The sequence below is a fragment of the Syngnathoides biaculeatus genome, chromosome 16 (genome assembly GCF_019802595.1).
Source record: "Syngnathoides biaculeatus isolate LvHL_M chromosome 16, ASM1980259v1, whole genome shotgun sequence".
NCBI classification, from domain to species: Eukaryota; Metazoa; Chordata; class Actinopteri; order Syngnathiformes; family Syngnathidae; genus Syngnathoides; species Syngnathoides biaculeatus.
The window spans coordinates 8882188-8904589 of record NC_084655.1 but is presented as its reverse complement, the minus strand read 5'-3'; the positions used below and the strand labels follow the sequence as shown (position 1 = coordinate 8904589).

General features: G+C 41.0%; 1 protein-coding gene across 2 annotated transcripts in view; it reads right to left on the bottom strand.

The window, feature by feature from the left end:
* The window catches only part of taok2a (TAO kinase 2a), a 30664-nt gene extending 12025 nt beyond the window's left edge, over nt 1-18639 (bottom strand). For both annotated transcript variants that reach the window (XM_061845287.1, XM_061845288.1), the window contains exons 1-13: nt 18186-18639; nt 12715-12855; nt 11031-11102; nt 10846-10947; nt 8589-8634; nt 8403-8499; nt 6320-6433; nt 6150-6241; nt 5068-5161; nt 4911-4992; nt 3186-3356; nt 2668-2877; nt 2394-2522 (exon numbers count right to left, since the gene is read on the bottom strand). In XM_061845287.1, the coding sequence (XP_061701271.1) occupies nt 2394-2522; nt 2668-2877; nt 3186-3356; nt 4911-4992; nt 5068-5161; nt 6150-6241; nt 6320-6433; nt 8403-8499; nt 8589-8634; nt 10846-10947; nt 11031-11102; nt 12715-12846 (1341 nt within the window). In that variant the 5' untranslated portion in view covers nt 12847-12855; nt 18186-18639. The remainder of the gene's footprint in view (nt 1-2393; nt 2523-2667; nt 2878-3185; nt 3357-4910; nt 4993-5067; nt 5162-6149; nt 6242-6319; nt 6434-8402; nt 8500-8588; nt 8635-10845; nt 10948-11030; nt 11103-12714; nt 12856-18185) is intronic.
* Nucleotides 18640-22402: the final 3763 nt, after the last annotated feature.

The following is a 22402-nucleotide window of genomic DNA, read 5'->3' as shown; positions in this document are numbered from 1 at the left end:
GATATCATCTGAATGTGGCTCGAAACAATAGTGTAACATTGCCCTGGTAACTACACTCGGTTGTGTGGTGTTGTCCTTTTCGAAAAGAACTTCGGTGTTGTTCGGCTTCCGTAGTAGCAGGCACTGCGCGTTTTCAACGGCAGAAGTGACGATGACGCGACTAATATGGCGACCACTTGGATGTCGAAGGACACTCAATTGTGCAACTTTGTGCTTGGATGACGCGCTCTCCGCTCACTTTTTTTTTCCCGTATAGACATTGAAGTGAATACTGTTATATGTATTTTTCATTACAATATCTACTTTAGAATGTTTATAGGGATGACACCCGGGCTTTAATGTGGCAGCAATTACTTACATTAGGACAAATGGGCTCTTTTCATTTGTAGAAAGAGAACCCTTTCTGATCAATGACTCACATTTAAATTCCCAATATGCTTAGTAATATAGTGAACATGACCGGCATGCAACTAGGTCGCACAAAACCCACACCCCGAGTTTCATGAAATAAATTTATAAATACTATACCACCTTAGCCTGACATACAGTAGAGTTAATGCACACACGGAAAATAATATAGAACTGTAGTGTGTGGATGGCAACCTCAAGTGGACAAATTAAAAACTCCTCCCTAATTGGTCACACATTAACACTGATTTTAACTTAAACTTTATCATTTATATAAATATGCTGTAGATTTGATATTTCTTGGATTTCATTTATTGCAGGGGCTTTCAGGAACTGTGATGAATAACAAGGCCTTAAAATACAGCGTTACCCTGGTAAATCAGAGAATATGCGGAGCCGCAAATAGGCAAAGACACACTGTACACCCAAGTCAGAATTTTGAGGTTTGCTACTTCAATGTAGTACCGTACTCTGGCAAAACATGCCAGCTCGGGCTGATCTCTACTGGAAGACATACAGCGTTATTTAGACCAACACGTGGAGGCAGCGAAGAACACTAACAAAACAGCAATAACTTCTTCCTAAAGACCAGATAGAAATACTGTATTTTCCAATTCTATAAGTGGTTACTTTTTTACCCCTTCCTGTGAACTCTGCATCCTATGTAATGAAGCAGCTAAAATATAGAACTTTGTTGCTCAAAACTATCAGTTTAAACATACAACAAAAACTTGTTCAAACATAATGCTAATTTAAAACATGGCCCTTTCATATAATGCAGTCAGATTTGGGCATGTGCAGATGCCTCCGGGGCAGGTAAAGAAGAAGAAAAAAGAAGACGAATGTATGCCCAGGGCGTGTAGAACACGACGAACCTACTTTGAGCGTGTCAAAGAAGTCGGTGCTAGTTTTTTGTTTGCTCCAGGGACGATGAAGCACAACACGCATGAACGGAATTTTTAAAAATTAAATTAATTCAAAATATTTCACGAAAACTGACTCCAAGCAAAGGACATCCTTTCCTGAAATCTGCCAGATGATCTTAAAGCGTAGAGCAGTGTAAAAGAATAAACCATCACCGATGGATGGATGGAAAGGTGGACTGCTACATGAGAACAGTACAAGTTCAGCGGTAACTGACTGTCAAGATGAAAAGGACCTTGAGAGTGACAGAGACCAAAACGCTGTGTGAGTGGCGTTCTGAGGCTCTTTAACTCCGATACTTGAAGACAACAACTTCAGTGGTTTCGATGAACGGGAAGATGAATAAACAATCTAAGATAACAAATCTGTTATGTTTCAGCCGTCTTATTGCGGTGTTACATTGACTGCTTGGAAATAAGGTATGAAAAATAAAAAATTTACAGTCTTTCGGTGTGAACATATAATTTCATAACGCAAGTATAACTGTGGCATGTAGGCCAGTTAATATATGTTAAAAAACCCCTACAGAGAGTGAATGCGGCTTATTATCTGGTGCACTCTGTAGTCCACAAAATATGTTCCATGCCAGTGGGTTTTGTTGTATGCTCTGTTTGTATGTGTTGCTGCTCCGTGTGAATTAAAATAGCTATTGTTTTAAGGTTTACAATTGCTGTAAAATGTATGCTAACCTCTGTCGAGGATGTTTCACATATGTTAGTACTAAATAAAACGGATTTGTGTCAGAAAACATATGGTTTAATTGAACATTTTGGTGTTAGGCTACAGAATGGGAACTGTGGTAGCCAGAGTGAGAGCCAGGCGTAAGGTATACTTTAAAAAGTATTAAAACAGTTTAAGTGTTTAAATACGTTTAAATGTATTTAAATACTTTTGAACGTATTTAAAGCTTGTGGGAGGCGTGAAATAGTTGTCTTCATGTGGTCTCACTACATTGCGAAGTTTCATCGATTGTGGGTAAGTTTGGAACGTATCCCACTTGATAAACGTGGGTTGGATGTCGTGTGCTTTGCTCGCAGAAAAAGAAGACACCCCGGACGTACCAAGGAAGCAGTTCTGATAGTGGCAAAGTGGTCTCGGTTGCGGTAGTAGGCTCTGCGGCGGCCGGCAGAGGGAGCCTGGGGCTGCTCCAGTTCCGGTTGGTAAGGGTCATCATAGATGTTGTCCTGAGCCTGAACAAAATTTAGAGGCGTTTTCAGACTTGTGGCATGACATATTCACTGCAACAACAACAAAAAAATTCAATGATATATTGCATTTTCCTCTATTGCATCTATTGGGTCTGTGAGGAAAGATTTCAGACCCCACAAGGCTTACAGCTGGTCGGTGTATGATGGAGCTGTTGGAAGTGACCGTGTGCTCTCCCTCCTGCATCATGGCCATCTCGCCGCTGCTGTTGTCAGAGGCATCAGCCAGGCTATTGACAGAGCTGCTTTGAGAGCTGGCCGAGATTGACATGCTGGGCACAGACTGAGAGCTCTCCATGCTGTTGACGGTTCCCGTCCGTAACAGGTACTGCTCCACCTCCTTACACATAGATACACACACACAAAGCATATTAACTCTCCTCTCCAACTTGTAGGTCATAGAAGCCCAAAATTCTTCCTTTGATTCATTCAATATTCCCCATTACCCTTTTTTTTTAACTTTTAAACATTTAACTTACTGGCTAACTTTCACTAGTAGCTGTTTTAAACAATGTGGCCGGCCGTTTCTGACTATTTTTACTTTTGGGGCCTTCCACCCATTACTTAGCTTCCGGTTGGCCCAACTATCGAAATCCCTCCTGTCTTAACTCCCTCCATTCGTCCCTCCCTCCCTCCCTCCCCACTTACCTCCTCGTCCTCTCCTCCCTCTGACATGGGGCCATTCTGCTGAGTTTCTTGGAAAAGAATCTTCTTCATCTTGCGGTACTGCAGGTTGTCGAGTTCGCGCACAGCATCCTTGGTGCGGGCAATCAGATCCATGACCACCGTCAACGGTCGCTCGCGGCATAAGAAGCGATGCTGGATACGCAGCAAGAAGGAGTTCAATATCACATACAGTATAATGGGGACCGACGATGGAACAAATGCACCCAAAACAAATCTAAGTCTTCTATATATGACTAGTGTGCCAACAGGAAATGCTCTCATTAAGTTACAAATTTTGGAAGTCGGTTCTGCATTATAAGGCGCCCCATCCATTTTGGAGAGAATTTAAGACTTTTGAGTCTGCCTTATAGTCGTGAAAATACGATAGTTGTTGTCCAGACATGTTATATATTTATTTGCGTAACTGATAGGTTGCAGTTTAAGCTGTGCTTCGTAAGAACGTCTCTTGGTGCCATTTTTGGGGAGTCCTTAGCCGAAACGATGTTTATCACAAAACACATACCAGCATTATATACCTTATGGGGGGCGTGCCTTTAGCATCCTCTTCCACGCCCACACTTTCCCCTGCAACGTCCGCTTTTCGTCTATATCACCAGTGTGCCAACACGAAATACTTCTATTAAGTTACAAATTTTGGAAGTCGGTTCACATATAAGACGGTCTGCATTATAAGACGCCCCATTCATTTTGGAGAAAATTTAAGACTTTTGAGTCTGCCTTATAGTCATGAAAATACAATAGTCGTTGTCTAGACATGTCATGAAGCTGAAACATTTTGTGGCTGCAGGATGTTCCAACGTGACTGGAGAGTGTGTGAGCATGTTTAAATCTCTAAAGGTCCCCCAACTTAAGCAGGAATGGACAAATCTAGAGAACGTGGGCAAAATAGGGAGCCCGCAGTCAACTAAGTGCTGTAGAGTTCACATTTCACTCAGGACTGCTTCGAAACAGTACCTGCAGTTCAAGAAACCAATGGATTTAGCATACAGTACAAGAAGCTAAAAAAAGATGCAGTGCCAAGAATCGCTCGTGTAGATTTTCAGATATTGCAAGTCGGTCTGGAACGTAACTACTGCAACAGGGCATCATTTCCCCCACTTGTTCAGACCATTAATGGGACATTTCAAATTTTAGCATACCCTTTTTTTTCCTATGATGCATACCATGTACTGTTTGATTGAATTATATTATTCTTAAGCAGTCAAAGCTCTGTTTTTCAGTGCAGTACACTAACAGATCCTCTGTCTCATCATAGTGCTCAGCACATTTATCATCAAGTTTCATTTCTTCACTGCTTCGGTACGTATATTTATTGTCGTTTTAAGAGTGTAGGAGGAATTTGAGGTTCAAATTTGGAAAGGGGTAAATGCAGGGGTGCTGCCGATTATCTGCAGATTCAGACTTTTCATTAGGTTTGGAATGTAAGCCAGCAAAATATGAGAGACGACAATAATAGTAAAACATTTAGTATAGAGCTCCCCTGAGAGGTGTGCCATGTGCTTTGAATCCGCTGAGGTACTGTAAATACAAATGTATGTTGAAGATGCTTCTGACTGGATCACACTGAGATTAATTACATTATACCTCACTGCTTGTTTTGAAGCCGTTATTATGATTGTGATAGTTTTTATTTACAGTTGCTTTGTCTGCTTTGAAATTTTAAATGGGGAACAATGTTGTTCTCACATTGAGCAGCACATCAGAGGTGGGCCGGTCCTGGGGAATCTTCTGCAGACATGAGTCCACAAAATTGCGGAAGGAATCAGACCTGAGAGTGAGCAAGAGAGTTGTGAAATCTGTTTTTTAGTCTCAGGATCTGAGGAGAACAAACAAGAGGTCTCACCAGTGACTGGACTGCAGGATGGGGCTTTCATTCTGAGCAATGTGGTATAAGGCACTCATGGCGTTCATGTTGAACAGGGGGGGCTTCCTCTCCGCTATATGAAAACACATTTTCACATATTTTTAGGGTTCATTTGGTCATTAATCTTTTAGCACCACTAATTCCATCAAACTATGTAACACTTTACATTCCACCAGAAATACAAAACCAAATTACATTTGGGTTGTGGTCTTCACCTTTCTGGTGAATATGCTGCTAGAATATCAAACTGAACCAGTCCCGGCAACAAGTAAAAAAAAATACATAAGAAAATTTAAAACTTACAATTGAGGATAGTCATGGAAAAATCAGGGAAATGTTGAAAATTTGAAAAAAAAGATTAATTTAACAAAATTTGAAATTTATTTTATTTTTATTAAATTTATTTCACCAAAAGCCACCTCTTTCTTGTGACTTCCCCTATTCTTGACAGAAATATTCAGTAGTAAAAGCTCCTTCACTTCGAATGCATACATCTGAAAATTAACACGTCTGTAAACTGCTATAATAAAAATTGGAGTACTGTGAGGAAACAAGTGTGAAGAGGTCTTTGTGCATCAACGTGCCAAAATCATGGAAATGATCAAAAGAACAAGGGAATATGGACAATCAAGAAGGGATCAGTGGATTACTTTCTAACTTCGCTGATTTGTTTGTTCAAAATCAGGGAAAATTATAATCATAAAGCCAAAGAATTATAAAAACCAGTTTTAAAACGATTGTATGGAAATAATTGTTTCTGAAAATTAAAAAGAAAAATCTACTCAAGTCCATCTCAATTCAAGTGTCTCGAGCACGAAATATTATATATATAAGAAGGATGCAAGTTTGTATGACTTTCATATTTGCCAGTATTCGCTTGATAACATCTCCAATAAGAAATAGATGTCTGAACACATGCCTAAACAAGTCAGAGCTCCCATATTTATGTAGCAAATATTTTGGCAGCTGTTCTTTTATTTTGTATCTGATATTATTCTAAGCTTGATTACATTGTTTTTTGTAGGGGAGGGGGGCGATGTTGTTGCGAGCGCATCTCGTACCGAGCTCAATGCAGGTGATGCCTAGCGACCACACGTCCACTTTGCCGTCATACTGCCCCTCATCCATGGCCAGGATCACCTCAGGAGCCATCCTGCACCAGGGCGGCACAAAGTTCGTGTTAAAAAGCAATGAATATGACCAGATTGGCTGTTAAAAAGAAACTACCCACCAGTAGGGTGTCCCCACAAATGAGTTGGCTGGGGCCACGATGGAAGCAGAGCCAAAGTCACCAAGTTTGACTTGACCGGGCTCCGTCAGCAGGATGTTACCTGCTTTCACGTCCCTGTCGACAGCAACAGAGGTGGGGGGAACCTGTCACGACTTGACTTAATGCTTCCATTAAATACACTTTCCAAACATGTAGTATGTATACACTGCAATCACAGCGTACATGATGTCACTCGTATTCACCACAAGCAGACTTCAAATTAAACAAGCAACAGTGGTGGCTCGCTCTCGCCCCCCCACACACGCACGCACACGCACACGCACACACACACACACACACACACACACACACACACACGTCTCAATTCTCTAATCCGATCTAGCTCTCCATCACTCCTCAGCTGCTCCAGGTTACTTTGCCAACGCTCCTTGCCCAGCTCATCTCCCCGACACAATTTGTCTAGTCATAGGGTACCATCATAAGCAGGCCACAAGCTCGGACATTTTCTCAACTGCTCCAAGAGTGCTGCCTATATCAAGGCGCAACAGCAAAAAGCACAAACAGCCGAACAGCGGCAAAATACCCATGCTCAGAATTGGTGCTGCAACAAACCTGTTGCCAAGAGGGCGCAACCGGGTCCAAGCACAAACACTTCACTCAAAAGAATGCTCCGCGGAAGCTTTAAACAGTCCATGAGTCCACATGAGGGACAACAAAAAGCGAATTACGAAAAAGATTGACCAAAACACAAACGATGTACCGTGATTCCCAGCCTAAAGAGCACACCTGGTTATAAGCCTCACTGAGTACATTTGTAAAGGAAATACCATTTGGTACATACATACGCCGCAGCTGTGTAAAAGTTGCAAGTGCCCACATTAAAACCCACATCCAATCGAGATATTTACAAAGACGGTACACAGAAAGAGTTTGAAGTTAGCATGTCGCGCTAAAGCTAGCGCTAACACTAACAGGGCCAGTTAAAATAAAACTTACCGGTAAATATCACTTAGACACGCCAGTAACACAGCAGTAACACGCTAGCACAAAACTAACGCTAACGCAGCGCTAACAGGGCCGGTAAAAGTCACTTCCTTGGCACATATACTCCACCGGTCTCATTCTTACCTTTTCCGCATGAGTGCCCCCTTGCGGTTGTTAGAAAAAATGCACAAATTAGCCGCATCACCCCATAAACCGCAGGGTTGAAAGCGTGTGAAAAAAGTCACAACTTTTAGGCCGGAAATTACGCTGTATGGTCTTTTGCCCGTTCACCATTTTGTTATTCCCCAAGATCCTTTAAAAGGCAAACATGTTTCCATGGGAACCTGCATATGGTGGCAAGAACACAGTTTTCAAGTCTTCATTTAGCACAGTTACAACCACTGTCCCATTAAAACATACACACTAATGATTTATATATAGTTCCAACTTCCAAGTGATTAAATTATAGGATAAAAGCAGGACATTTAAGCTATTTTTATCGCTGTCATGACAAAATGGGTCAAATTTGATCCCAAAGGAATGTACAACACTGAACTACCAATATTTGGACTTGGAACTGCATGGTAAAAACCTATACAAGTATGCTGTGCTGCTCAGTCGAGAGACTAACTCATGAATCAAGTTTGTTGGAGTGAGGGCCGAAGATTATTAAATTGTTTTTGATAAACACAGGAAAAGGAGAATGTCAAAGTGGAAGTTTTGCAACTCAAACAGAAGAGACAACAACGACAACAACTAACTTTGTCCATCACTTCAAAAACCTACAAAGACAGATAAGCGACATTAACGTCACCATTTAGCTGACCGATCGCGGTCGAAATATCAATAACGCTTCATTTTGGTTATCAGTTTAATTGAGAAAATAAAAGTTCATAGACAATATGGAAACAGGTTTGAGAAATCTGATTCTAACTACAAGTACTGCGTGCGCCAATATATTGAACGTTTTCTTTTCTCCACATTAACTCCACACTGGACTTTCTTGAAAGTTGGCTTACTTAAGACCATATATGATTTATTCCCACCTCCAGACTGCAATCAATCATCAATAATCAATAAGACAATTTCAAGACATCACCTGTGGATCATGTTGTGAGAGTGAAGGTATGCCAAACCCTTCAGTGCACCATGGGTAATAGCAGCAATCTCCACCTCCTGCAGAGGCTTTTTGTGAACTGCAAACAAACAACAAGAGTGCTGGATGTGAACAAAAAGACTCGAACAGCAGCCACTACGACAGGACTACATCTAGGGCTAGACTCACCTTCGAGAAGGTCGGAGGCGGAGCCGAGGCAGTACTCCATCACTAGCTGCAAATATAGGAAGCATGGTTTTAAAAATACATTTCTACAACAATGGGAAGGGGGCGGTTTTTTTTCTTCTAGAATTCCAATTTTTGATTGATTTTCCCTCTTTTGTTTGTGGAAAAAATTACAATGAATTATTCTAAACAAATTATTCTGAAGTTTTGTTTTTTACACTTCCTTGGATTTGCCTAATTTGTCCTGATTCAAAACCTTTTAAACCATTTGCCTCCTCTGCGTAAACATACACTGAAATAATAGAAATAAATGTTTTTCTTGATTAAAAAAAGACCTTCCTCTTTGACAAAATATCTCTTTAGCCAAAATGTACATAAATGCAATCTGTAACAATTGAACATAAATGAAATGTAAAACCACATTGTTTGACTGGTCTAAACGTCGTCTACTAATTCTCTGATAGTTTGTCTCATAAGACATGGAAACAAGCAAACAAAATATTTGGTACTCGAAAGTACATACTTCGGGTGTAAATAGTCCAACCTATGAATAAATGCAGGTTTCGAAGCTGCAACCTAATGGGTCACATACGTGAGGCTTTTTTCAGTGTGCAAGCAATTATTTCACATCGTCGTACATTCGCAGGTGCATGTTTTAAAGGGCTCCTGTCATGAAATGGATGAGTTTTAGTGTTATTATTGAAAAAAACGTCAGTCAATATGGGCCCATGCGTTTTTTCGCCACAAAACATGATTTTGACATATACAGCTTTTTGTAACTCCCGCCATGAAAATCCTCTTGAGGGATTTGTTTTCGAGAAGAAGCAGGAAGTGACGTAAAGGACAGAGGCGCCCCCACGTGGACTCGTTTGTTTTCATTAGTTTTACCTCCGGGAAGGTAGCTCGTTGTTCCTTTGTGTTAGCCAAAATGCCGGCTCATTGCATTGCTGGACATTGCTTGAACAGGAGAATGGAATTACCCTTCATAAGTTTGAAAGAGACCCTGTTCGTTGTGAAAAATGGATTGCACGGGTGCAGAGGACAAGAGCTTCGTGGTTTCCAAATAACAGGTAGGCAGTAATGCGCCACGGCTCGACAGTGTTCGACAAGTACTGCGGCGGCTTTGAACATCCCCTAAAAGCAGCACGGCTCCATTATATGCCACCATGGCGGTCACCGCTTCTGCGAAGGCTGCGAGTCGGGCTTTGCGGACGGGGGCGGCTCTGAAGAACCCAGCCGAGAATGACTCACGCAGCCGCGTGTGCGCATAAAGCGCCCCGGCTCGATTGTGTTGCTCAGTACTCCGACGTCTGTGAACACCCCCCTAAAGCAGGACGGCTCGGCTCTGTCATAAGCCACACCAGCTGGCTCATCCACGATGGCTCATGTCTGCCGCGGAAGTGGATCGGACGGGGATGCGGTTTGGCCGTGATTGCATATTATCTAAATATAGCTCGAAACAATAGTGTAATATTGCCCCGGTAACTTCACTCGGTTGTGTGGTGTACTCCTTTTCGAAAAGAGCTTCCGTGTCAGAAGGGGCGTTGGAAAAATCTGAAAATCTCTGTTGTTCGTCTCTCATAGCAGTTGGCACAGCGTCTTCTCAATGGCAACTGTCCCAGTGTGACAGCTGTAAATGACGTCGCAGGCAATATGGCTACCACTTGGATGTCGAGTGAGACTTCTGCAACTTTGCACATGAATGACACTCTCTCCGCTCATATTTATTTTTTTCATATGGACATTGAAGTGAATAACATTACATGTAATTTTCATATCTAGTTTACAATGTATATAGGGATGTGAGTGGCACCTTAAAGCTCTGACATAGAAAAATTTGGAAAACATGAAGAGGGTTCAGGTGGCTCTGTATATATAAAATGGTGCTACTAGAGCAAAAGTTCATGTTAATCCATGAAATGACTGATTTTGCAGTGTATAAAACGCGAACCAAGTTTTTGGCCTTTGACTAGCCTATTGCCTACCACTGGGCTCTTTTCTTCCCATGCACGAAACAATAATTCCTCCCGTGTTTTCAGTTTCTTACCAGGAATTAAACTTTGTACTTTACTTTTTGAAAAATAAATTTATGATTGTACGGAGTTCATATTAACAGGGGGACACTTTCAACTACAGAAGCCACTTAAAAAATAAATTAAAAAGAATGTCCAGAGAAATGAATTACACTGGACTAATAAAAAGACAGACTAATTGCATACCTGTACTATAAACTAGTAAGCAACATAGAACGAGATCATACCCATGCTGTGTGCTCCTTCAGGTAACATCCCCGATACTCAATGGTGTTTGGATGACGAAGTTTCTGCAGGAACTTCACCTCTTTAATGATGTCCTGCCACTTCTGCACATCAACACAAACAAAAACAAAAAAAAAAATCAATCCCCTGCTACTTAAGATACATTCTTGTTGTTGTGTTCAGTGACCTCATTTGTCTGCTTGCCGCTGTACGACATCTTCTTGATGGCCACCACCTCATTGTTGCGCACATCTCGTGCCTGAAAGGTATGTCAGAGGACAGTGACAGGGTTAGCCACCATTACGGCAAACTAAGATACTAATTTTCATACATGCAATACCCACCTGTTCAAACCCTAAATATTTTTTTGTTTTGCAAAACAATTTGCCCCGATTGGCCAAAACTTGAGTCACGATGCTGTCGAAAGACTGCAGCATGTAAACTTGGGGGTAGCCATAATTAAGCTTGAAAAAAATAAAACTACAGGAACCATCTTCGATATTAAGTCAAATGTCTCAGATTTAGGCTACTTATGGCAATGTAACGCCGAACTGTATTTAATGACAATGGTTTTCTGAAGTGTTGCTGAGCCCATGTTTTGATATCCTTTACACGGTGTCATTTTTTGATGCAGTACCGCCTGAGGGATTGAAGGTCACAGGGATTCAGAGTTGTTTTTCGGCATTGCCGCTTACATGCAGTGATTTCTCTAGATTTTCTGAACCTTCTGACCTGTACCAGCTTTTCTGAAGCATGTTGTAGCCATAAAATTCTAAGTAAATGATCAATTGCTAAAAACAATAAGATTGATCAGTTTAAAAATGAAATCCCTTTATAATGTATTCAAACTCAAAAGTCTACTATGCAAGGAAAAAGCCATATATTAATATCTAGAAATGCCGCCAGCTTCTCAGGGCCTGAGGTCATCAAAGACAGACTGATGCAAAGTGGAAAGGTTTTCTGTGGTCCGGCAAGTCCACATTTAACACTGTTTTTCGAAATTTTGGATGTCATCCTCCATGCCATAGAGGAAAAGAACCATCCAGTCTTTTGTGGATGGAATGTTCATCTGCTTTTCTGTCAGAATTTTCAGTCACCAACTTGTGACTGCGATGTTCAGTCCCTTTCGGAGATTCCAGGCTAAAGTTTATGTGGCGTGAACTGAAGTGTCACTTGAGATTTGAAGCTTTGAAATGCGATAAAAACATCTCACATAAAAGGTAGAGTAGCTTGCTGTTGCGCTCAACAAAAAAAATTATGTGGTCTCCCTCTCAGAAAAAAACGCATTAGTCCAGATAATTTCGTTTAGCTGTGCATTTTTGAGAGGTCATTTTAAGAGCGAATTTGACCAATTATTTTGTCAAAAGAATGATCCAATTGAAATTTTTTAGCTATTTTCATTCAATGTGAATCTCAGCTTTATAAAACTACGATAATGAACTCAATCAAACCACGCACGCAAATACGATAATGAACTCAAGTAGAGCACACACAAAAATAACTAAACTTTGATATGCTTTCATTTCTTCATGGAGAGCTGTGCGAAAACAGGCAAAGAATCGCATGCGGCTTGAGAGCTGTGGGTTCATCACTCCTGTTATAGAAGACCATTCATTTGTTCTGTCTGTAACTATGCCTCACTGGCATGAATACATAAAGATACATTTATTGCCGATATTTTTTGAGCCATTAAGTACACAATTATACAATACTAAATGCACAGTTAACTTATTTTTTTAAGTTGGTTTGGTTGGCTTGAATTGGCTGATCAGCCCCAAAAATCCTGATCGTGTGAAAGCTATACAAAGTTATCTTTTACTTTCATTGTAGTTTGAGGTTTTATGAGTCCACATGGCATGAGGACTACTCACAAAGTAGACTGCTCCAAAGCTGCCATGGCCGATCTCCCTAAGGTCCGCAAAGAGCTTCTCCGGATCATCTCTGCAGAAGAGGTCTGCCACATCCGGGTCCTTCAGATTGCCCGCCCGTACACTCGAGGGCATGGCCAGGGCCTAGTGGACACGGGCGACATGATTAAAAAAAAAAAAAAAAAAAAAAAAAAAATCACCATCTGGAACAGGCCTAAATGTGATTTATTTTTTTTTAATTAAAAAACACTAGATCATAAATTGGAGCATTATTGTTGTCACAAGCATCCTGGAAGTCCAAACATGAACTCCCACATAGCTGGGACGTGAAAGGCGATGGAGGAGGAAGACTGGATTGGCATCAAGAGCATTGTAGAGAAACAAAATGGAAGCCGACTAAGTCTAATGACAGTGACCCCTCATTTAACACAAGGGGTAAGAGTTCTTATCTAGACCAACCAGCAAAACTTTTTTTTTGTTTCACCCCTTATCTTCTTTTTCTTAAAAGTCGCTTTTTAAAGCATTGTGCCTAGTTCTCATTTTGACAGTTCTCCACATAGATGCCAAGTGTGCTTGCTTCAAGTTGTTTGTTATTCCCAATTGAAGTCCACTGTCAGGCTGACAACTACATAAAATTAATTAATGCTAGGTTGATGCTAACATGCAATGTAAAATACCAATGCTATATTATTTTATTTCTACAGACCCTATCGAAAAAAAAATGAATACTATGGGTTTCTTCCCATTTATAAAGTTAAACTTCATTAGAATAAAGATTCAGGGCTCACAATTTAAACATTTACTTTCTTTTTACATAATTTGGGTTGGTAGCTCATAAAATCCACAAAATCTGGAATTCAAAAAATTTTAACACTGAAGAAATCATTTACTTCTATTTTTTTAAGGGTCACATTAGATTAATCATAATGTTGTATTTTCAAAATGATTTATTAATCTTCAATACTTGTTTGGAAATCCCTTTGCTTGAATCACTGACTCGATGAGTCGTGACATTGAGGCAATCAGCATGTAGCATTGTCTGGGAGTTTACCAGCACCTGCACTGGACATAGCACCCCAAATCATGACTGACTGTGGATATTTCACAGTGGACCTCAAGCATCTTGGATTCTGTTCTTCAATGGTCTTCCTCCAAGCTCTTGGACCTTGATTCCCGAATGAAAGGCACACTTTACTTTCATAGGAAAAGAGGACCTCAGGCCACTGGCCAACAGTCCAGTCCTTCTCCTCCCTGGGCCAGTTGAGATGCTTCTTATGTTGGCTCAGTCTCAGAAGCGGTTTGACTCGAGGAACCCGACAGTTGTAGTCCACATCCCGGATACGTCTGAATAAAGTGGTTTTTGAAGCTGTGACTACCATCCTATTCTTTCTGTTCTGTTTGATAATCCTGTGAAGCCCACAGTCATTTCTCTTGCGTTGCACCTAATCCTGACACATTTTGTTCCACCACAAGACTTTCCATTGATATGCTTGGACACAGCACATTGAACAGCCAGCCTCCTTAGCTATGAACTTTTCTATATGGAGGGTATCAATGATGGCCTTCTGGCCAGTGATCAAGTCTGCTTTCTTCCCCGTATTGAACCAAACTGAAGCAATTTAATGACCCCTGGAGAAATGTGCAGGTACTTTGAGTTTGGGAAGTGATTAATGTGTGACGCTAAAAATTAGGGGAGATTTCTTTCTATTATTCTAATTTTTTAAATAAACATTTTTTTATTCCTGATCTGAAAGACCAAATTATGTAGAAATAAAAGTACTTGAAAATGTTTATAATCTGGACCCTGAATCTAGAATCTATAAATAGATAGCATTTTGAATAGGATTATTGCGGGAACCTTTCCATTCTATCAATTTTTGGGGGGATATAGCAAGAGTTAATTGTAGTGAAAACACCCAGCCCTACTTTTTGCATATACAGTGAAGAAAATAAGTATTTGAACACCCTGCTATATTGCAAGTTTTCCCACTTAGAAATCATGGAGGGGTCTGAAATTTTGATCATACATGGAGTGGAGGTGGACTTTTAAAGGCGGACGAACAGGTCTTTGAGGGTCTGAGTTCTAGCTGATAGACAGGCGTTCAAATACTTACTTGCAGCTGTATCACACAAATCGTTAAAAAAAAATCAGTGTGATTTCTGGATTTTTCTTTTTAGATTAACTCTCTCACAGTGGACATGCACCTACGATGAAAATTTCAGACCCCTCCATGATTTCTAAGTGGGAGAACATGCAATATAGCAGGGTGTTTAAATACCTATTTGCTTCACTGTACAATTAGCCAATATTTAGTGTAGGGGACAGAATGACCCTGCAACAGATTATTTCCCAAGTTGTCATGGACCATAGTCATCATCATAGTTGTTAACAAGTATTTGAATATGTGGCTCAAAAGCATGTTGCTGCATTTGTGACAGGAAACCAATGCAGCAGCAGGCGCGAGTGATTCAGTAAGTGCACAAAAACAGCCTGTGGGCCCACTCTTCCGTCCACCCCCATTCCACACGCGCGCATTCTTTCAAAATGCGGTCAACCAATTTCCATTTATACATTTCCGTGGCCTTCAGCTGACGTGGGAAGGAAGGATGCCATCAGAACAACACGAAAAACAACAGCATTGCATTAAAACAAGCAGTCATTGCTTGTAAAATACATTAAAGGGAATCATGTTGCTGGACTAAAAAAAAAGGAAGTCAAAGATGCACCATTGTCTTTTTTTAGTCGCAAAGCGTGCCATGACACACGTGCTTAGTCAGCAGTGCCTAAAGAGCATCATCACGTGACTCAACACATTTGGAACATAAAAGCTGACACAGCGGCTCCATGCTATTCAAAAGATGCAAAAACAGCCACAATTGAGAGGAAAATAGATAAGTGTATAAGGCTTGAATGGCAGGTGCTGCTTGCCAATCTGTCGACCATTTAGAAGCAGCACATTTTGAAGAAGCTTATGTAATAATAAGCCCAACTTGAAATACATTCGACCATCAGGCAAAACCACAGTGAAGTCGCCGATGGCACGATACACATATAGACACTAGTGATGTGCCGAAAGTGAATCCTGAAAATGGGGCCAAGCTAAGACAAAGTCATTCTTTTATCAATTAATAGTAAAACTGCATTTATGGCCATGACTATTTACTAACTTCATTAAATCTTTTGCTCATTTTCCCCCATATTAGGACAATGAGTGGGAGCATTGAGATATGATACGCAAATGCTTCCACTTACTTGTAATCTTTTGATTTATTATTTGTCTCTCACTGTTCACGCGGTGTGTGCATTGACCTACCTTGATACCATATGACTGCTTCACCGTGGAGCAACTCACATAATCATTGGCCACTCAGATTGTGTGCTAAAACGTGGACAAACACAATTAAACAAAGTCTCAAATGTTTATCAAGTTATTTTGAGACAGGGATCTTTATCATCATTAAGAATTATTTTGACAGACCATCACAGCCATTAAACAAGATTGAGACGGCCAAAGAGCACGTCACCTTGTTGTTGGTGGCACCTCCAATGTTTATTCAGAGAAACGTGCACTGGCAGTTCTTGCTTGCACCATTACAGCATTGCATTTTGGCCATTTTCCTTCACCCACATAGCGTAATTTCTCGAGTATAATGCGCACCCTTAAAGTTGACCCAAAAAAAAAAAAAAAAAAAAAAAAGGGAAAACTCTTCTACCAATGTACAATGCGCACCACCAGTTTGCTGCTTTCCATATGCTCAAAATATTAGGACTTGTCTGTATTTCTATTTTTCTAGGTTAGTACTTTTATTGGTTGTACTTGTATTGTTTTTTTTTTTTTTCAAAAAAATTTAATAATAATAATAATCTTTGTGTATGTATTGATGCACCGGTAATATCTCGGGACAGAAAACAGGACACGCTTCTTCTGGTCCCTGCAATTGTCAGAACAGAATCCCTCAACCAACTCAAATAAATACTCAACGATAGCGTAACATTTTATTACTACTGTTGATAACGCATATTACAGTCTTAAATTAATAAACAATTTAACACTGTTTAATTTAAAATATTTGTGCATAGTACAGTTTATCCACCAAATTACACATCCTTGGCCAAGACTTCAAAAGAAGCATCTGACTCATCCTCAATCTGAAAATGATTCATCGTAGCTACATTTGGTGCATCACTGTCGAATTCATCATTGATCAATTGGTCTAGTTCTGGTGCTTCCTGCATTCATGAACAGTGATCCCATCTTGCTCCCCCAGCATGTCATCCTCTGTACCATCCATGGCGTTTGTGAGGAAACATTTTTTGAATCCCAAGAGTTTTGGTTCTGCAGCGGAGTCTCTTGCCCCGGTTTGGCTACAATCTGTAGCAGCTCTTCTAAGCGTCAGGTCGCGATCAAAACAAAAGCTCAAACTGCATAGAAATGAGCGTAATGGGCACTTTTAATAAAAGCGAGCATTTCAATTGTGTGCGCTATTCAGTTTGTTTTTTTTTTAATGATTGTACAATCTTCCAGGGGAAAATGTGGTGCATCACTTGTGACAACAATTGATTGGTCACCAATAAATATCATGGTGTGTGTGTGTAGACAACAAAAGTGGACTGTTCAATGTTGGGGAAATTGTAGAGAAATAATGGACAATTGTAAGTCAATGCCTGGCCACACACTGAATTTACTCGTCATTGACAAGTCACCAGTAAAGAGATAACAATGGACTGGGCTCCAGTCACTATCAAGGGCAAATGTAAACAAAAAATGGTCACCAAATCAAGATACATACAGGAAAGAAATTGACTGGTTGCTTGTCATTGTCAGGGTACAGACACACAATAGAACAGACTCCAGTCAATTTCCTGGGCACATGGAGACAAAGATGGACCGGACGCCAGTCAATGCTAGAAAACAGACTGAATGGTCACCAGTCAATAACAGGACCCATGTTGACCCATGCATCTCCCTATTCACACGTCCACGTATGGACAATTTGTTGGCCTACAACTAAATCAAAGTTTTGTTTTATTGTAATGATAAATAATAACGAGCACAACTTGCTCGCTTCGCACGGAGAGGCCAGAAGAAAGATTCAAACCCAGAACCTCCCAACTGCAAGGCAACCGTTGTGTTCAAATGAATCCAGCCTCACTACTTGAGATGATCCATCTATGACGTGCCAAACTGACCCGCTTATTTAGCACGACAACGTGTGTTAAAACGAGAAATGTTCACGCAGCCAGGCGAGTATGGAACAGAACACAAAAAGACGATTGTTCCCAGTCAGACGGAGCTACTTTGTCCCATTTTGCACGCCGCTTTGTGCACTGTCCAAAAGTGGGTCAGCCACCGGAAGAGGTGATGATGAACGCATGACAAACGACCGGTTTAACGTCAATGTCGCCAACAAGGCCGTTTTAACCTTTTTGACTGTTTCGGAACGACAGTTGAACGGGCTCACGTTTTACTCACCGCAGCTTATTGGGGTTCCGCTGTGGAACGAAAAACAACCGCTAGCAGGCGAGCTAACGAGCTGGTGTCCTCATAGCGGCGGCACAGCCACACTACGTTTGCTCATCTCCCCATCTCAGTCTTCTCTCAAGCAACGAAAAGATACTAAAAATAAATAAATAACTCAAGCGTGTTTCAGCTTGAAATTCTTCTTCGCCGACTAGTGCTCGCATCCGCTATACGTTAGCTTAGCTATGCTAAGGTTAGCTAGCTTGGGCAGCCGGGTGTGGCGGCTGTTTGTCCACGAAGCTCCACAATTTCCAGTCACGAGTAAAAGTTCACAGAAGAATTGTTTAAAAGCTCGTTTTTAAAACATTTCCCCACATCTTTGCCTCTATCTATTTTATCCACCGTTTTTGTTCAAAATGGCATAGCCCAATGGAGGCGGGGCATCGTGTGTACGCCCGGAAACCCTTTTTTCTACCTCCTGTCAAGCTTTAGATTCAAAAATAAAACCTCTTCCTAAAAAAGAAAAAAAATAACGAGAATATTCCGAAACTCACATTTGTTTGTTAATTACATCAATAAATCTAAAAAAGAACAAGATTCACACAAAAAAAGGAAAAACTTCATATTTTCATTGGAACATCATTTCAAAGTACAGCTTGCTCAGGTTTGAAAACTTGAAAGTTGTTGAAAATGCTAGCATGAGATACAAAATTTTAGACTGACTAGCACCACACACCCACAACCACTAAAATACTTAATTGCATATAAATGGATACGAAACACCAAAGCCACTTGTAATGTGATTATGAACTACCTTTTAGGCGGATCGTTATTAGACAAGATACAGTAGTAAGGTCCGGAATGGCCTACCACTTTCAATCAGGGACTCTCTCAGCTTCATAACATTTAAGACAAATCAACCAGATCCGTAACTATGTAATAATATGTGCAATACGTATACTTGATGTAACAAAGCAGTGTGCAATTGGGGCATGTGCAATTTTTTAGCACCATGGCCTTTACTTTTTATGTTATAACCCATAGCGTTTTAGCCTTTTTTTCGTTTGAAATATTGCAGCTTGCTCTCTTCTTTAGTAATCCAAAAAAAACAAAAAAAACTTCCTGATACACAGGAGCATTTCATTTAATATTAATAACTAATAGTACTTTTTTGTTATGTACTGTGAGTACAGAAAGTATTCAGACCCCCTTAAATTTTTCACTCTTAGTTATACTGCAGCCATTTGAAAAAATTATTTCCTAATACAGTACTGTAGCTCATTTTTCCGCTCAATTGCAATTTTTGTACATTTATTGGAATAGACAAACTGAAATATCACACAGCCATAAGCATTCAGACCCTTTGCACAGTGTTTAGAACAGTGGAAGCATCCTTTTGCAATAATATAGCTATGACATTTTTTGGGAATGATGAAACCAGATTTTCGCACCTGGATTTGGGGATCCTCTGCCAATCCTTGCAGATTCTCTTCAGTTCTGTCAGGTTGGATGTTGAATGCTGGTGGGAACCCATTTTGAGGTTTCTTCTGAGATACTCAATTTGGTTTAAGTCGGGTCTGTCTGGGCCATTCAAGAACAGTCACAGAGTTGATCTGAAGCCACTCCATCGTTATTTTAGCTGTTGGAAGGTGAACCTTCAGTCCAGTCTGAGGTCCTGAGCACTTTGGAGAATTTTTTTCCAGGATATCTCTGTAGTTGGTTGCATCCATCTTTCCTTCAACTGCAACCAGTTGTCCTGTCCCTACAGCTGAAAAACACCCCCACAGCATGATCCTGCCATCACCATGCTTCACTGTTGCGAATGTATTTTGACTGGGGATGACCAGTGCCTGGTTTTGTACTAAAATCGATTTTATCCACAAACCTCAAGTCATGTAAAACAGATTAAAAGTCAGAAAATATTTGGATGGATTGAACATTTTTGTCATGTGCACAGTTGTCACGACCCATCGATACGGAGGGAGGACCCAAATGCAGGAGTCGGGAGACGCAGAGGTAATTGAGGAAAAACGTTTATTGTTCCAAGGTTGGGGATCGAGCAGGCAGTCAGGTGCAGCAGCGGTAGTCAGGATGTCGGGCGTAGAGAGCAGGCCCGTGGGCAGGCAGGAGTCGGTACACTGGAGATCGATCAAAGCAGGCAGGAGTCTCAAAGGAGTCAGGCTTACGGGGTCGGTCGGAGAACAGGCGGAGGTCGGTACACACGGGTTGATGATCAGAGATACGGGAGTGCAGGAATGGGGCATGAGTTGCAACAATCTGGCGCTGGACCAGTCGTCCCCATGGTCCTATATACACCGGGGCCAATCAGCCAACATGAGGCGCAGGTGTGCGCCTCCCAATCAGCCTGGCCGTGCGGAACCCGCACAGCCCGGGCTGGAGCGGCAGGACCATGACAACAGTAACACTGAGCAAAGAAAACTTGATTCAGATAACTTTATTGATCTCGATGCAGGCAATTTGTTGACAGCTTCCAAGTCCAAGTCCACATTCTGCCTCAACAGGCAACACTTGTTTAACAGGACCAGTTACGAGGAGCATGCAAATAAGAACAATGAATTAAAGGAGCACTTTGTCAAAAATAAAAGGAATGGGAACACACATTAGAAATTAGTCGAGGAGGGTTCAGTGTTTTAATGCTAAAATTATCCACAGATTTCACCCAGAGCCTGTGCGTTTGAGCCAGAATACACAAAGGCGGAACTTGACGTGTTACAGAATCACGCTGATGAAGAAGGACAACAATCTTAAAACATCGACCTTGGAGATCTTCCAGACAGGCTCGTTTCGAAAGACTGGTGTTCGTGTTCTCTTTTTGACCAAATGCCAACTGTGGTGGAATGCCAGTGTTGTCGTGAGTTTAAAAAGGTCGAACAAAAAAATGGAGCATATCGGAATGAACTTGGATCACGATCAACTTGTCGTCATAACTTCCTCAGATAGATACGAAGTTGTTTGGACGAAGACGTGTTAACTATCAGTTTACTTATGATCCATGACAGTTTGATGAAAGGACCACTTGTAAATCCAGTGGAAACTCGGTGAGTACACATTTTTACAGTCTTGGAATCCTATGTGAATGCGATGTGAGCGATATGAATGCTATGTGAATGTCCAAAGTTTATAAAAAATGCAACCTAATTTTCCGAATACAGCATAGGATTATCTAATGATTTATTTATATCTGAAACATAAAATGCAAAAAAAAAATTGGGACTTCCCTAAAGTGATTACACGTATATATCCTTCCATCCATTTTCTTAGCCACTTATCCGCACGAGCGTCAAGGGAGTCCTGGAGCCTATCCTAGCTGTCAACGGGCAGGAGGGAGGGTACACCCATGCAGACATGGGGAGAACATGCAAACTCCACACAGGGAGGTCGGGGATCCTCATAACTGTGAGGCCAATGCTTTACAGCTGCGCCACTGTGCCTCCTTATAAAGTATCTTGTTGTTCGGAGTAACAATGTATCCAACAGGTCATGTAATATGTACTCTATCTTAATAATGTGATGTTAAATCCTCTGTCAATTAAGTGTTTTGACAATATTTTTATCGATAATTACGAATTTTCAGGTGTGCCGCCATTTTCGCGAGTCACATGGCCTACGTGCGCGGATGTTACGTGCCGGTCCAAACGCTCGATTACATGGGACACCATTATGCCCAGCAGTGATTTCTCGAATTTATTCTCATTTGATGAAGAAATAGCAGTATCGGTTGATCGGGAAGACAGAGGAATACTTCCATAAAGATTTGAACCTGTGGCTGTAAATAATGGTGAATATTCGGATGGTTCTTCGGGTGGAATGATGCAGAGTCTGATGAGCGAGCTCCGCTGAGCAGTAGACCCGTGAGCTCGCTCCCAGGCCGCTGGGCATAATGCTGTCCCATGTAATCGAGCGTTTGTAATGGCACGTAACCCGACACATCCGCGCACGTAGGCCATGTGACTTGCGAAAATGGCGGCGCACCTGAGAATTCGTAATTGTCGATAAAAATCTTCTCAAAACACTATTAAATGAGAGAGGATTTAACATCACATTATCAAGATAAAGTACATATTACATGACCTGTTGGATACATTGTTACTCCAAACCACCGGAATTTTCCTTTAAGTATAACACAATAAAACCACCCCTACTTGGGCTATCAACGTATTGTCGTGGAGGGGTTTGTGTTTCCCAATGATCCGAGGCGCTAAGTTGTC